Source organism: Ylistrum balloti, unplaced genomic scaffold (assembly GCF_031769215.1).
Source record: "Ylistrum balloti isolate Yb309-2 unplaced genomic scaffold, AGI_CSIRO_Ybal_v1 Utg371072, whole genome shotgun sequence".
Classification (NCBI taxonomy): domain Eukaryota; kingdom Metazoa; phylum Mollusca; class Bivalvia; order Pectinida; family Pectinidae; genus Ylistrum; species Ylistrum balloti.
Genome location: NW_026782592.1, coordinates 5,383 through 20,369, shown reverse-complemented (window position 1 = coordinate 20,369; position 14,987 = coordinate 5,383). Strand labels below are relative to the sequence as shown.

At 33.9% G+C, this 14,987-nt stretch overlaps 2 protein-coding genes across 3 annotated transcripts; one reads left to right on the top strand and one right to left on the bottom strand.

The window, feature by feature from the left end:
* Positions 1-1,918: 1,918 nt before the first annotated feature.
* LOC132560520 (sodium-dependent glucose transporter 1-like) lies at positions 1,919-8,315 on the top strand. The gene is made up of 4 exons (XM_060225187.1): positions 1,919-2,101; positions 2,858-3,143; positions 5,341-5,483; positions 8,136-8,315. The coding sequence occupies exons 1-4, from the start codon at positions 1,919-1,921 to the stop codon at positions 8,313-8,315; spliced, it is 792 nt and encodes a 263-aa protein (XP_060081170.1).
* LOC132560510 (major facilitator superfamily domain-containing protein 4B-like) lies at positions 7,918-13,566 on the bottom strand. 2 transcript variants are annotated; one of them, XM_060225176.1, is made up of 5 exons: positions 13,487-13,566; positions 11,354-11,470; positions 10,397-10,590; positions 9,332-9,617; positions 7,918-9,068 (listed from the first exon to the last, which is right to left on the bottom strand). In XM_060225176.1, the coding sequence occupies exons 3-5, from the start codon at positions 10,586-10,588 to the stop codon at positions 8,857-8,859; spliced, it is 690 nt and encodes a 229-aa protein (XP_060081159.1). In that variant the 5' UTR covers positions 10,589-10,590; positions 11,354-11,470; positions 13,487-13,566; the 3' UTR covers positions 7,918-8,856. The 2 variants fall into 2 exon arrangements, with proteins under 2 accessions (XP_060081159.1, XP_060081160.1); XM_060225177.1 differs by lacking the exon at positions 11,354-11,470.
* Between the last annotated feature and the right edge of the window lie 1,421 nt (positions 13,567-14,987).

The following is a 14,987-nucleotide window of genomic DNA, read 5'->3' as shown; positions in this document are numbered from 1 at the left end:
ATCTTTACTCTTTAATTGTTTCCATGAACTTTACCATGGAAACGTAATGGAGTGTTTTGTATGGTCAAAACATTGATAATGTTCGATTATGCTGGTTTGTGCTGATCATTATGAGAGTACTTTTTTTCCAAAATAGGAAAAAAATACAGATATATTTTTAAATTCAGAAAATATCTGAACTCATATAATAAAACATGAGAATAATATATGTCATTTAGTCGTCATGGTAACAAGGTAAGATGAGCTGGACCTCACAGATGCAGATTTGCGGTTGCCTTCATATCTGGTCTCCTACAAAAATACATTTGTGCACTGACCCATGTCTTTCATAATATATGACAATGCGCTGGGAAATGACAAGACAGTGGCAATTGCTGTATAAACTCTGTAAGGTATTTGAGTCCCTTTTTGACAAATTATTGGGTAACATGTAGGAAAACAAAAAACAGTCAGCCAAGAAAGGACCACAGTTTGCATGTTGGAAGATCTTACTACCAACCTTGTATTGCCATTCACATTTCTTTGGAAAAGAATTTCTCTTAGCAAGAAAATGAAGGTGTTCCTTCAATTTAGAATGGGGCATGGTAATAGACAGAGTTGGAAAATGAAATGATCTTATTGAAAAAATGTTCTTTTGAAGAGGATATCGACTATTGTTCAAAAGTTCTTTGAAATTCCATATACCATGATGTTCTACTTATTGTAAACGGTTCCACAATGAGACTTACATTGACTGATTTGATAGTACTGATAATGGTTATACAACGTCTGGAATCGACATACAGACTAACAAATTGTATTCTAGCAAACTAATGATAGGTGATGGATCAACTTGCCATTGAGACAGACGCAGAGATGAATGTGAATGTGTCATATATATAAATTGCACATTCGTTTACACTGAGGAACAAAGACCAGCCTTGATGCATACAATGGGCGCATTTTATTAAATTTAATTGACTTACAACATACCTAATCTTGATTATAGCATGATATAGTTGCATTCCTCTTTTAAACAGAGGAGAGCAAGATATGCCATACAGTTGACATATGCAAAGGTTTGAATTATCTGAAAGTCATTGGTCATTGTTAATATGACATGATTACAAAATAATTTCGTTCATATATCGCTGAAAACAAAACGATTCGTTCACACCCTAGATGTAGTATCTCAGTTGGTAATTTTTAAGTGTATGGTTCAGCCTTATTTGTAATTGTTTTGTTTAAACTTGCGTTCTTTCCTTAGTTCTTAAATCACGTATATGGTGAATTGTGTTGTTGAATGAGTATACTTTGGTACAAAGGAGTCGATCATCTATCACAAAAGGGAAATTTGGTTAGGCTAACTTATATCTAAGCTGGTTGTTATTATCAATAAAACATGCATACATATTGTAATGAAGCTATCGTTTTCAAGATGAATATGACTTTGTTATGATGAAAGTGTCACACGGGATCAATAATGTTATCAAACACGTACACACTATTGGCCTGACCTGTAGGTTTCTTTATCATTTAAGATAGTAAAAAGTAGATCAAACAAACACTGCGGATATTAAACCTACTGTAAGTACCAACAGTGTTTTTGATCGTGTTATACTAAATTTCACGATTAGTTGATACCAGAAAAGATGAAGTTTCAGCTTCTATATATTTGCTTCAGAAGGGTTTTTTATCAATGTAGTTTTGACAGGTTTTGGTTCCAATGCGATAAATGTGATTAAAATGACGATAGATGTTTACATCGACCGGTTTCTCCAAAGATCTGTATATTATTCTTATCCCTAAAAATTAATCAATAATAAGTTATAAATTGATCATTGGAGTAATCCAATACTGTACATCATGATTGTCTCTCCTAACGTCTTTCAATCATTACAATTTCCTAATAATCTTATTTCAGTTCCTTGTATAACCGATGGAGGAACGACAGGAAAATTCCAAAGAAAAGGAACCTGAACTTATTCCCCTGGAAGAGGATTTGGATAAAATTTACCATGATCACACGGAGAAGTCGTTCAAAACTGAAATTAGGCGAAAAAATGAAACTCGATTCAAACTCCTACAAAGTCTGTTTCTCGCTATGGCATTCATGATATTGGTTTGTATCTTCAATAATTGAATTACCATTATGGTTATATTTGCTTGTATTTCGATTACATTAGAGTATAATATCGTTTTAACATAGTATCTTCACAACCTTTACACATTTACAAATATGTTATTTCATCTGTGCAAATCGTAAGAAGCGACTGAAGTTGGAATCCGAATAGTTTCTCTATTTTCTTTCTTAAGTTTGTTCTTCATGCTGTCTCTGTAGGCATTGCCTCAATAATGACCCTAAGTTGAGCGTTCGTCTCTGGGATCTGCCCCCTGGCCGAGACATGTCAGCTTATACAATAATAGTTACTGCTTCCTGCTTATTGTTCACTATTATAATAGTGTAACGACATGTTACCCATTGTCAGTAGAATGTGACCGGATGGGATGCCCTACTAGAAGTCATCAATAGTGTACTTCATTGTTGTATCATTATAAAGTCGGCTTCAGTCCTGCAGTAAGGAGAATTAGAAAATAAAACACCTATATCTTATCCTCCTATAGAATCATAGGCATCTACACTAAACACACACAGTGACAAGGCATGCACTGGGAAAACTTTCTTCAATGACTAGTTGTTGATAGGACGTTTAGCATTATAAACCAAACTGGAGATAAACTGAAGGATAACATATATATTTCCAAACATATCATACAGCTTAGAGTTCCTGGTAAACTATGAGGATATGTAAAACTGTTAATGGTAGAAACAACAAAAAGTTTTATACATTTATAACGATTGTACATTTAAATTTAGGGATGGTCTAAAGGACAGCTTGGACCAGCGTTTATGGATCTGTTGTTTATTACTGGAGCTGACTTGAAGGCCGGTTCTGGATTTATGACGTCGTATTATGCCGGTCGTATGCTGGGTTCAATACTAGCAGGTGTTATCTATTTAAAAGTAAACAAATATCTTATATTTGTGTTTTCTATATCCATCAATGGGATCATTGTAGCAGCAATACCATGGTGTTCCCAATACGAACTAATGATGGCCGCTCATGTCATACACGGTGTTTCCGGAGGCGTCCTTGATGTTGGTTAGTATTTTCTGTAAACAATCTGTATGTTCTTTGTTCGTTTTCATATTTGGTTTGTTTTTTGTTATTATTGTTGCCAAGTAATGAATTAGTGTGATTTATATTTCTTTTTCTTTACTTCAAGACTTTGGAGGTAGGTATCGTAATACAAGAGAAGCAAGATATATTTGTAAGATGGGGACATTGATTCCACGCGTCAAGTCTAGTAGAGGAGAAGTCAATAACACGTTTTAATGCATAGCGAACAATTGTTAAAATAGACATACAAATGCTATGAAAATGCATCGCTCGTTTTCTCATAGATGATATTGTCCTTCATGAACGAGTATACACACTGTATCGAAACAACAATGAAAACGTCTTTCTTTTAATTAGATAAGTTAAAGTCCCTTGTCATGTTTCTTAATATGTTTTGTTAACGGTAAAGTCAAGAGTGAGCTGGCCTGACTACAGGTAAGTCATTACGACAACGAAGCAAAACAATCTCGATAATCACTGGTTCATATTTTATCATACAGTTGTGAGGTCGCACAAAACGTCTAAGATATATTCACACCTAAGTAAGTTTTCTAGTACAGTTAAGTATATTTCCTTATCAAGCCGTATATATTAAGGTTAGATACCTGAAGATCGTATTGGTACTGACTGAATAGTTAAATGTATTCTTAATTAAGTATGTTTGGTTTACAAGGTGCCACACATGAGAAGTCGTAATGTACAGACTCATTATATATATATGTAAACAATAAATAGCTCTCAATTTGCTATCATTTTCTAAAAGGAAAATTTATACTCAGGTGAATTTCAAGTGTCGTGTTTTGCTACACTGGAGACCTGTCGATACGGTACTGTTGGTGTCGTGCAAGCATGGCTTATTTTGTTCTTGTTCCCAGGTCACACCACTCGCCACGCTATGGGCTTCGAACTATATACTAGAAAGATAACGACGAGTTTGGTTGTAATTTGATTGATTGATGTAAAATTATTAATTATCTACCAATCAGCAGTCAACGTTTGATAGGCATGTAAAGTCATTAAGTAACAAGTACATGACTTTTCCATTAAATGTTCAGTCCGTAACATAAATCATTTATTTTCATAAAAATGTAGAAAATGTGTGTTCCTATCGTACAATTGTGCGCAAGTTATTTCATCCCGCGTGTGTGCGGAAGATGCATGCACATTTTGTTCACGAAAATTGCTGTGCGTTGTGCGAACATTTCAAGATATCGTAAAGCAATTATCAAATTGTGAATGATGGATATTTTCTTGGGACATTAGATGGAACAAATCACTCGCTTTTCGATCCAATAGTAATCGAGTGGACAGATATATCCGTAATAGTCCTCGATTAACGATAAAAATCAAACAGATATTTTATTGTACTATCTGGATATCTGGTTTTAATAAAAAAATATTGGGAATCAAAACAAACATCTTGATTAAGAAAAACTGTCTTCAATACTTGATGAATTTGTGCACATCACGTGTTATAAAGCATCGTGCGCGTTTTAAGATAAAAAAAACACATTAAAATTGATATATGCTAAAGATTACGACGTTCAAAAATAAATTCGAAAACAATAAATAGCCGCTCACTCTGATAAAACCGTTTGAAAAACAAAAAAGTAAAGGAAAGAAAATAAAAAAAGAAAGAAAGAACATAAAAAAAACCCCGAAAACCCACTTAAGCGTGATAATATTCCTTATTTCCACTTTCATGGAAAGAAGTTGATTACAGACTGGTAAGATTATCGAATCAAATTCGTATGCTTCTATTAACACGTAGCGATGATATGTCGTTAATCATATATATATATTCTGTGTAAAGTGTGATAACGAAAAATTTGAAGTTAAATGTATCTCTTAATTAAGAAAATAATGAATATGCAAATTTTGAGATTTAAATACTATCAGAAGCGACCGATATTCTAATATGGGATATCGGAACCAGGAAGTGCCGTAATTTTTCACATTTTGACAATTTAATGTATTAAAATTAGCGAATCTTAACACATTTAGGAACAATATCAGCTTGTTAGATAAAACTTTCAAATGTTTTCAGATGGGCAAAATTATTACATTTTATACAAAATTAATTTGATACATAGTCTTATCCTTACATTTTTTGTAGATTATAATAACTAAATGAAATAAGAAATAAATTGAATATAATTGTAATTTGTGTTTGTTTCAGCAATCACATCCGAGGCTGTCAAAATATGGGGACCAACTGCAAGAGGGCGTTCTTATCTCCAAATACTTGCTGCATCATTTGCTGTATCAGGACTGCTTGCACCCATGGCAACTGCGCCATTTTTATTGCAAACAAAAGACAATGTAAACACATATGATTTTTTAAATACTTCGTCTGCCGTAACACCTAACCATGAAATGTCAACAGGAATATATCAAGATTATGAAAATCACTCTCAAGTCAACCAGTGGAGTAACAACACGAATAAGCAACAATCACAAATATACATAGCGTTTTCTATATCAGCCGGTCTCGCTTTTCTTGTCGTGATACCGTTTATTGTGTTATTCTTGAGGTCAGGGCCAGACGGGGAGAGACAGCGAAGAAAAAGGGATATAGATTTCATAGGAAATGTACCAATTATTTTCAAGCGTTTACAAATCATTAATATTGGAATGTTTTCCGCGGCATTTACAGGAGTTGACTTCACATTTGCAGGATATCTTACTGTGTTTTGTGTCCAATACAGCAATTGGACAAAGACGACCGCTGCCATGTTAACTTCCGTTGTATTTTGTTCTACACTTGTATGGCGATTAGGAGGAGTGTTTGTTGTTCAGAAATTTAAGTCTCAAACGTTGTTGTTTTGCGGATCTATGATATTGCCTCTAAGTTTTGTTGCTATGTATGTGAGTGCACGCGCACAATTTAACGCAGGAATGTGGTTATCAGTTGTTCTTTTAGGTATTCCGTTCGGCATTTTGTGGCCTGTGTTTTTGAGTTGGGTAAACGAAAACTTGGTTCCAGTTTACGGCAAAGTCGTGGCATACTTGTTGGTGACGTCATTTAGCGGGGCCATGGTGACTCCAGTTTTGATTGGATACTTAATGGAAAATGAGTCGCTTTTGTGGTTCTGTTACCTTTGTTTTATCTTGTCTGTTACTGTTATAATCAATATTATCTTTATGATAATTTATACTCGTTGTGTAAATAGCTCTAAATACGGACACAACGACCCTCCGAAAGTTTCAAAGAAGAAATTATTCCACAAGTAACATAAGTGACTGATGTGATTTTCTGTACTTAAAATTGATATTTGATTCCTGTGTCATCTGTTAATTTTACAAAAATAATACAATATGATTCAAAGATCAGGTAACTTTTGCATAGATCGGGTGTACGATAGGAATTTTTCCCCCAAGGAATCACAAAATGTCGTAAAACTTAAGGCTTTGTCGAGCATTTTACCACATTTTGTAGCCTCGACACTCGAGGGTGAAATATCTCATCTTAACTCCTACATATGAAAGAATATTTTTCTCTCATTTCTCGATTTTAAATGCTGAAGAAGAAAATGTCGACCATGGACTACATAGGACGCCACATCATCCTGAATCATGTTTTTATTAAGTAATTAATCGACAAATGGATATAGAAAATAATTGTCCGGGCGTACAATTGGTAAACAATGATTTCGCTTGAAACACAAAATATAAACAGTCACTGCAAATAACAGTTTTTACAAAAATGAATGTATTGTATCAGGGGATGACGTCAGTTGGAAAGGAACACGTTACATTTCTACGCGCGCGTGTCTGTATTGCATTGGAATTACAAGAACACCGAATCCGGATGAGACAAGTATTATACAGGTAGAAATGAGAGAAAGCCAAGGATGCATTATTTTCACTTCAATTTAACTTACTATAATCAAAACATTACGGTCACCGCGTTAGAGAGCCTAGTTTACTATTTTTGTGGTGATGTCCACCTTTCAGGTCAAGTATTATAATATGATAATGCGGTGTCCATTTCACAGGATTACATATTTTAAATACAATGATAATAATAATGATATTACTGACACACGGTACTGTATTTGCCTACATTACCAACGTAAGTCAGAAAGTCAGCGAAAGTTTCGAGTTGTGTAAGCACTCGAAGGATTTAAGTTTCAAAAGGAATTTTCTCCGCAACACTGAAAAATATAAAAGGGAGAGTTTATAACAACAAATTCACAGGTATAAAGAAAGAAATCAGTGTCAAGAAATTGATGAACATAGGTTATATAATGACATAATCTTAAGGATGATGGGTAAACAATATAAATTAAAGTAAATATTCAACTTTAATTTGTCTTGATGTTTTACTATGGCTTCATGTGATGTGTATCTTACACTAAGCAAAATAGAAAACATCTTTATTTCTCTCGTTTGTGTGTGACCGAATTCTTATGAACAGTATAGAAATAAGACTACACAATTATCACTGGAATACCGTTTCATGGAGCTATTTCTACATCTTCAAGTTGTTTCCCTCTTTAAAGTCCTTGTGTCTTGTTTACTGACTTTCTTCCATAATATTACATTGCTATTTTTGATAATTCTTTGGGGGTATGAACAAGGTTTATATATTACAGACACTTATTTTTATTCTTTGATAAGTTTCTTTTTCTACATATTGTATATGCAATGCCATCAGATAATATTATATATGTAGATGAACATTTAAAGAGTTTCACACACCGTAAACAGATACCTTACCATCTGACAGATACTGAACAATGTAGACAAGATATTAATATATATTTGGTTTAATTATCAAAATGTTATGTCTTTCCTAAACCACGGCCAGACCAGTATTAACTCTTGCAATGCCATCGGTTCTAGAAGTAATCTTAATTTATATATTGTTTATCTGAATTTTGATCTAATTGGTTTACACTACTTTTTCATTGAAAAGAAAACTGCCAAGCTGAAAATACAGAGTGTTATAAAACTTTCTATAACAAACAGATATGTAAACCATGTTGCCGTTACCGCGAACAGATGAGTGAGTATTGGCGGGTTAACTGTAGCACCAATAAATGCTGCTACAAGGAGAGCAGACGACACTCTACCAGTAACGGGGACAAACGCCTCGTGCGTCCAGGACACCAGAGCTCCTGGAATCGGCCCAGTAGCCACGCCTACTAAAGCTGAGCAAGCCCACATCCCAGGACTCCACAGGGTATGAGCTATAAACGCCATTCCGATGAAAGAACCAATCAAAAGACACATTAGTATCCCCATATATACATCCAAACGAATGACTCGCACCAAAAATATAGCGGCAAAACGACTGAATAACGAGGCAACAAACACAATGGATGTCAGAAAGGCTCCATCCGTTGTCTTCCAATGCAATTGTCTAACACAGAACAAGGTGAGGAAATCCGTAAACGTATAATCCACCGAGTTGTATACAGCAAATAGTGTTGACATTAATACCAGGTAAAACACTTTCCGTTTGACAGTTAGATGCTGTGTCGATGAGTACCCTTGCTCTATGCCTGTATCAGCTGTTTTCACTGTCACTGACATTTGTACAGATCTAAAATGCCCCCGATATACTATCCACACCGTCAGTAGCGATACAAACGCTATAAAAGTAAGAACTGCTGTTATTGTGTAAGCTTTGTAAAACTTCAACGGTTCTGGCTGAACTAACGATTCGTTGGTTTCTAACACTATAAAACTATGTGTTGTTGAGATTAGTATATTGTTTTGTATCTGGTGAATCCCTCTGTGTAACGTTTGCTGAAGACAACGAAGTATATTTTATATCAGTCAGAAATGGTGCAGAGGCCAACGGGGATGCCACAGACGCCAGTGAAAATCCAAAAGCCAATATTTGCATATATGATTTGGAATTATTCTTCCATATTCGCACTGCTTCGGCGAAAGTAACTACAAAGAGAAGACATTTGTATCAATTAGATACATGGATCATGGTAAATGTGCGGTTCTCAATAAATATCTTTAAATAGCGAGGAAGTCTCCATTTTTATCAACTACTACACGGTGTTAGATACAGATGTTTGAGGACTGAGATGCATTATTATCTGCTTTAAACACTGGCTATCAAATAGTATTGACTTTTCTTTTCGGTAGAGCTGCTTATTGATAATTTTTAACAATACAAAATATAATAATAGATCCAAGGCACTTACTTGTATCAAAAATTCCAAAACAGAAACCTTGTATAAAATGAGTGGTCACCATAGCAATGTAATTGGAACACCAGGGAATGACAGCAATGTCGACAGTCACGACAGCAAAAATGACAGCAGATAACAATGGTGTTGGTAGACGAAGAAACAATATTGCACAGGCCAGACATCCGATTACAACACCCACGTAGTAGATGGTCCTAATAATGCCTCCTTGGTCAAGACTCGCATCAGCGATACGGAGAATGTCTGAGAATGAGGGACCAATTTGAGCTTTCATCCATCCCTAAAATGGTTGAAGACATGTAATATATTGAATATACTGATGTTGAAGAACAGCAGCATAGGGTTATTTCTTTGATTACGTATTTAAATAGTTATTTTGGGAAATTCCTGTCGTACTGTAATAATGCTACTATATATTTCACGAATATATCGATCATTCTAAATATATTTTTTCTAACCTTTCCTGCTTTTTCGTTTTCTTTGGAAGGATGTTATATTATGCATTTTAATCCTTCTTACATACTAATATCGTCATTACCGTTGAGATGTACAATATAACGCTTTAACTGCGCAATGTTGAATGAGACGCTCTATAAGATATATATATTCCTATTTCTATCTAAGGTAATACCATTACATCTATAGTTGACATTTTTCTTCAAGACGTTCAACGATAGTTTTTTGTATTCACTCTTGATTGATGTAATATTATTTTCAAATGAATGATAATAAGACAAGGTTCTAGCTCGGGAAAATTCTAATTTACAACTGATTGCATTTGTTTGAAATGGTCATTAATAACGTAGAAATTGTTTAGTATTTGTATATGATTTAAATACCACTTTGTGATTATAACCATTCAAACGATTGAGCAAAGAAAGACAACTCTTCTATAATACTGCTTCTAATCTCGCAAAAAACGTTGATAAGTTGGTGAGCTAAAGTGTTGGATTACCAAAACTTCGTATCGCCTATACACTGACGGAAGGCCGTCATCATATCTGTGTACTAGTACCTTCATACTGTGGTCAAGTTAAGTAAAACCATGTTCGTAATTACCAGTAACATGTAGGCGAAACACTGAACTACACTATAAGTAAACTTGGCACGAAACTTCTTGTTCTGCTGAATCTTCTGACAAAATGTCTGTTGATATTGTCTCTCATTATCTGTTTCCCAATCTCCAGCTTTTTGTTGATAATCTTTTTCATAGTCCAAAGTACTGATGAAATGGTCCTGGTCCTTTTGCATTTCTATAACAAACAAAGATGCTAATGATTCTCGCTACATAAAATGAACATCGCCATAATAAAATGACATGATAAAATCGCAAACATCAGCGTTAGTACTGAAAATAATTTTAATAATTAGTTCAATTTAAATTAGTTATTCTTCTTTTATTTCAAATCCATGGAGACTAAAAGAAATGCCGTTTATTCAAGAAGGCGACGACGTCCATTACTTGTGTTTCACATTTTGTAAACGCTTTAACCTAGCAGTCAAATCCTCGTGTTTATCTACCCCACTATAAACTCCGGTAGACATGCAAAAGTATTTACCAAGAAGTCAGATTCATGTTTACCGTCATGTAGTGTCAGATACTATTCTTAACACTGGTCAGTCTATTCTACCATCTTTGTTTATTGTATCCACGTGGTTTCTGTCTCTATTGTAACTGTACCTCCTGGTATGTGATCGAAGGAAGTATAGCAAAATGCCCTTTCCTTTTCTATGGAACTATTCCATCACTCACAATGGTGCAATGAGACTGAATATTCAGCTTCTAAAATATGTTCAATCATTGTCAAATATCCATTTATGTTCAGAAACGTTTTCTCATTTTAAATGTAAATGATATAAGCGTGAAAAATCAAATTATAAAATGTTGAAAATTTGAACTTAAATCTTCTGTCGGACTGAATATCTAACATCGAAAACAATACAAGTCTACATACTTCTTTACTTTCTTCTGACTGACTGATGTGACTAAATTTTATGTTTTAAGTTGCAACTTACCTTGGTATCATAACTTTTTTCTCTTTTCTAAAGATCTTTCTATGTGTAGGCACTGTCTCATTTTTTTGGCCTTTAGATGAGTTTAGGAACCTTTGAGGAAATGTTTGGTTCTGTTCCCTGGACAAGATATACCACAATCTTAAAAAATGATAGGTACTTCTCCCTGATTAACTTTCAGCTTTGTTCCGACCGAACCATCCCTTATCATTGTAATGTGACCGGATGAGATATACTGGTTGCGACCGTTGGAAGTATACACACACACACACACGCACACACACTTATGTACATATTTTAAATCGAGTAGCTGTCACTTAGTTACATGCTGGATGTTTTACGTATTTTTTTTTTTTTTTTCGTTTTCAGTGTGAACATATGGACTGAGTATGTAATTGTTGTGCCTTGTCACTTTGTTATAACATTTGAGAATAGTGTATTAGGACCTGAGTCATCTAGTCGATACAACGTTGAAAAGTGAAATGACACCACTGGAGTAGAACTTTATTTCCATTTAAAATACCTAGAGCGTTGAGATAATGTATTTTGTCCTTTTTTAAAGAAAAATAAAAGATTAGGTCTTCATACAAGTATTTCTGATCACGAATGATATTACTAAGCAGGTAGACACAAAATGTAGTTCATCTATGTAAATGTAAGAAAACGATTATGAAAATATCGTAAATAACTGTTCTAAAATTATTTGATACAATGTGTATGAAAATTAAAAAATTGATTTGTTGGACATTCCATCACTTAGTATTTTCCTATGTCGCCTCATAGGTTTCAAACGAAAGTTCCTAGAAGAACAAAACAGCTGTATGGTGCTGTGTAATTCATTGTTTGGCTCTATCTTATCGAAATATAAATCATTAAAAGACGATATTCACTAATGTGTCTTTTGTACAATAATATATATCATCATTAAAAGACAAAAATACTTTCGTATTATTTTGTCGTTGAAGTCTATCAACTTGAAATACCGGACTCAATATTTAGATATGAGATATAGGTGCACAAATAACATAAGTAATCTAATAATAAGCTGATGAAAATTCTGACATACTATTCACTTACCCAAATAGTTATCCGACAGTGACTCTAACAAGTAAGTGATAGAGAAAGGTTGCGATTTCCGGGTCTACAAACACCCAGTGATATGTCGATTTTTTGTCAAACGTCGTAAGTTATTAATTACATCGTTTTGTAGGCATATAGGACTTGAAAGCGGATAGGAAATTGAAAAAAAAACACGCACACACACACACACACACAACAAGAACATATCAACATGTCAACATGATTCAATAGAAAGATATACAAAGACGAAACCAACAGTCAAAGTAGCGACCATAAACCTGGTCCCGCTGGAAATCGAATATTTCTCAATAAGAAAACTATGACGACCTTAAAACGTTCCAGTAATTTTAAAGTCCTTCATCTTTTAAAACCTTGTGTTGTGAGTTTGTGTGGCAACTTAGGATTGTACCTAGTTTTGCTAGTCCTTCCTTAAAAGGATTTTGGTTTTGTATTCTAATTAACCTATCCACATTTCGGCTGGAATTTCATAGGCGAATAAAACAATTCATTGTAGCCTGTTGTGAATATTATATTTCTACCTCATCTTTCTTAAAAGGTTGGCTGAATCTGTATTGATACAACTAATGACTGTTTAATGTTATCCGTTCTTTAGATATAAATAAGTAAACTTCACAATGTTAATTACACGCTTCTTCGAACTCTAGCACATTGATCATGTACTAACCGTTAAGCAGATTAGTTATATGTAATGTGGTACACTCATATATACACTAGTATACATATATGAATGCAGTATCCTTCCTTTCATGCAAGTTACTAAATAACCACTGTGCATGTGATAGCATACAATGTGTGAGGAAATGTACTAAGATTTCACTCATACAATTATGATGTACCCAGTATACAGATAAGACAGTAAAAATAGTAACAATCGTGTTTGTTTACACGTGTATATATCAACACAAGTAGGTGTACATTATTTATATCGCACTATTTCAGGATCCGCATGGTTAGGAAGTATTGATTCGACAAACACAAATATACTAAATATGTCTTCCTGATATGAAACATCATGGAAATGCAGTATGTACATACCTTAGTTAACGTTTCTCCAATAACTATACTTAATCTGCGTTAATATTTTCGTCTGTCTTATATGCTGCTCACAGAACCATACAATAACAATCGGTGTGCATGTGTGTGCGTGTGTATCTTCGTGTGTATCGACACGTGTATAGCTCGTGATATACAGTAGAGGGCAATCATACAACAAAGGTCCCACCCTTCACGTAAGTGTTTTGTTTGTAATGATTAGTAAGCCATTGTTATTGTCATTTTCAAGTGACACTTTTTTTATGACAATGACAGCTTATCAAGTAAAGGTTAAGTTAAATTGTCGCACTTGCTCATCATAGCAGAAAATTGTTTAAAGAGAGTATCTATACATTTTGTAAATAAATCATTACAGCGCAACCTTTACTTTGTCGTGCTGTATTTGCCGAAAAGGGTTTAACTTATTTTCTTTGTTTTTTTTTTTTTTTAAATTGTGAATTTCGTGAAATAGCAATACAATATTATTAGCGCCAACAAAAATCATGACACATATAATTATTATTTGAACGGGACACAGGAACAACATTAACGTAGGATAACATTTGGATGTTGGAAACATTTGTGAAATAGAAAAGTATTAAAATTAATGAAAAAAAGCTAGAACGTTAAATAACAAAACTGTCTGCACATGCATATTAATCATTATCCAATAAATATCACATAAATAAAGACTACAAAATTAGTCTAAAATGAACAACTCCAAGGACACGAGAGCAATATTATTCTAGTACTTTTTCGGGTGTCTTCTTATAAAGCTATATTTTTTTTATATTTTGAACCAATTTAATTCATTTGGATTTCGATTATGTTAACTTTCAGTATATTCTTCCTGTTTTACAACGGTGAAAACATGGAATGTAAAACAATATCACAATATCGGCAAAGACAAAACATTGTTGCAGTGTACTATAAACATATACAGTAATATCACAAAATCAACATGTCAACATAATCATAATCCAAACTCATATCCAATAAATCTAGGACAAAGATTTGTACACAGAAACTCTTGAAAAGGTATAAGAAGAATGAGACCAGGTGTTCCGGAAGAGTAAGTGTCATACAATTGTTCTATGATTACGTTACAAAATACGGAACTGACAGTAAGAAGCTTTTTTACAATAAACAAAAAAGTAAAAGAAAAAAAGAGAAATAAAGTAACAATACATAAAGGTAACTTAAGACACTATGCGAGTTATTAAAGACTAGACGGGATGTTATACCAATGCATAAATGGTGAAAGTCTAAGGCATTATTGATGGAAACTTGGCAAAATAGGAACGACAGACGAATTACACAGCTGTCAAAAGTATGAAAGGGGTGGAATAAGGTTAACAGAATTATTTACTTTCTTCTGAACAAACACTGAACTATCACCATCATATTGAACTTGTATAATTGCAGTATAGGTATAAAAACAGGAACGAGGAAACATTGTCACGTTGTCATCTGCTCTTCCATTGTAGTGAAGGAAAATCCAACA

Excerpts from the sequence above, each read along its gene's own strand:
- LOC132560520 (XM_060225187.1), top strand. The coding sequence starts at position 1,919 with ATGGAGGAACGACAGGAAAATTCCAAAGAAAAGGAACCTGAACTTATT. Across the intron at positions 2,102-2,857 it reads CTATGGCATTCATGATATTG|GGATGGTCTAAAGGACAGCT; the intron begins GTTTGTATCTTC and ends ATTTAAATTTAG. Across the intron at positions 5,484-8,135 it reads TATTGCAAACAAAAGACAAT|ATATGTAAACCATGTTGCCG; the intron begins GTAAACACATAT and ends TATAACAAACAG.
- LOC132560510 (XM_060225176.1), bottom strand. The coding sequence starts at position 10,588 with ATGCAAAAGGACCAGGACCATTTCATCAGTACTTTGGACTATGAAAAA. Across the intron at positions 9,618-10,396 it reads GTTTCGCCTACATGTTACTG|GGATGGATGAAAGCTCAAAT; the intron begins GTAATTACGAAC and ends CAACCATTTTAG. Across the intron at positions 9,069-9,331 it reads TTTTGGAATTTTTGATACAA|TTACTTTCGCCGAAGCAGTG; the intron begins GTAAGTGCCTTG and ends TTCTCTTTGTAG.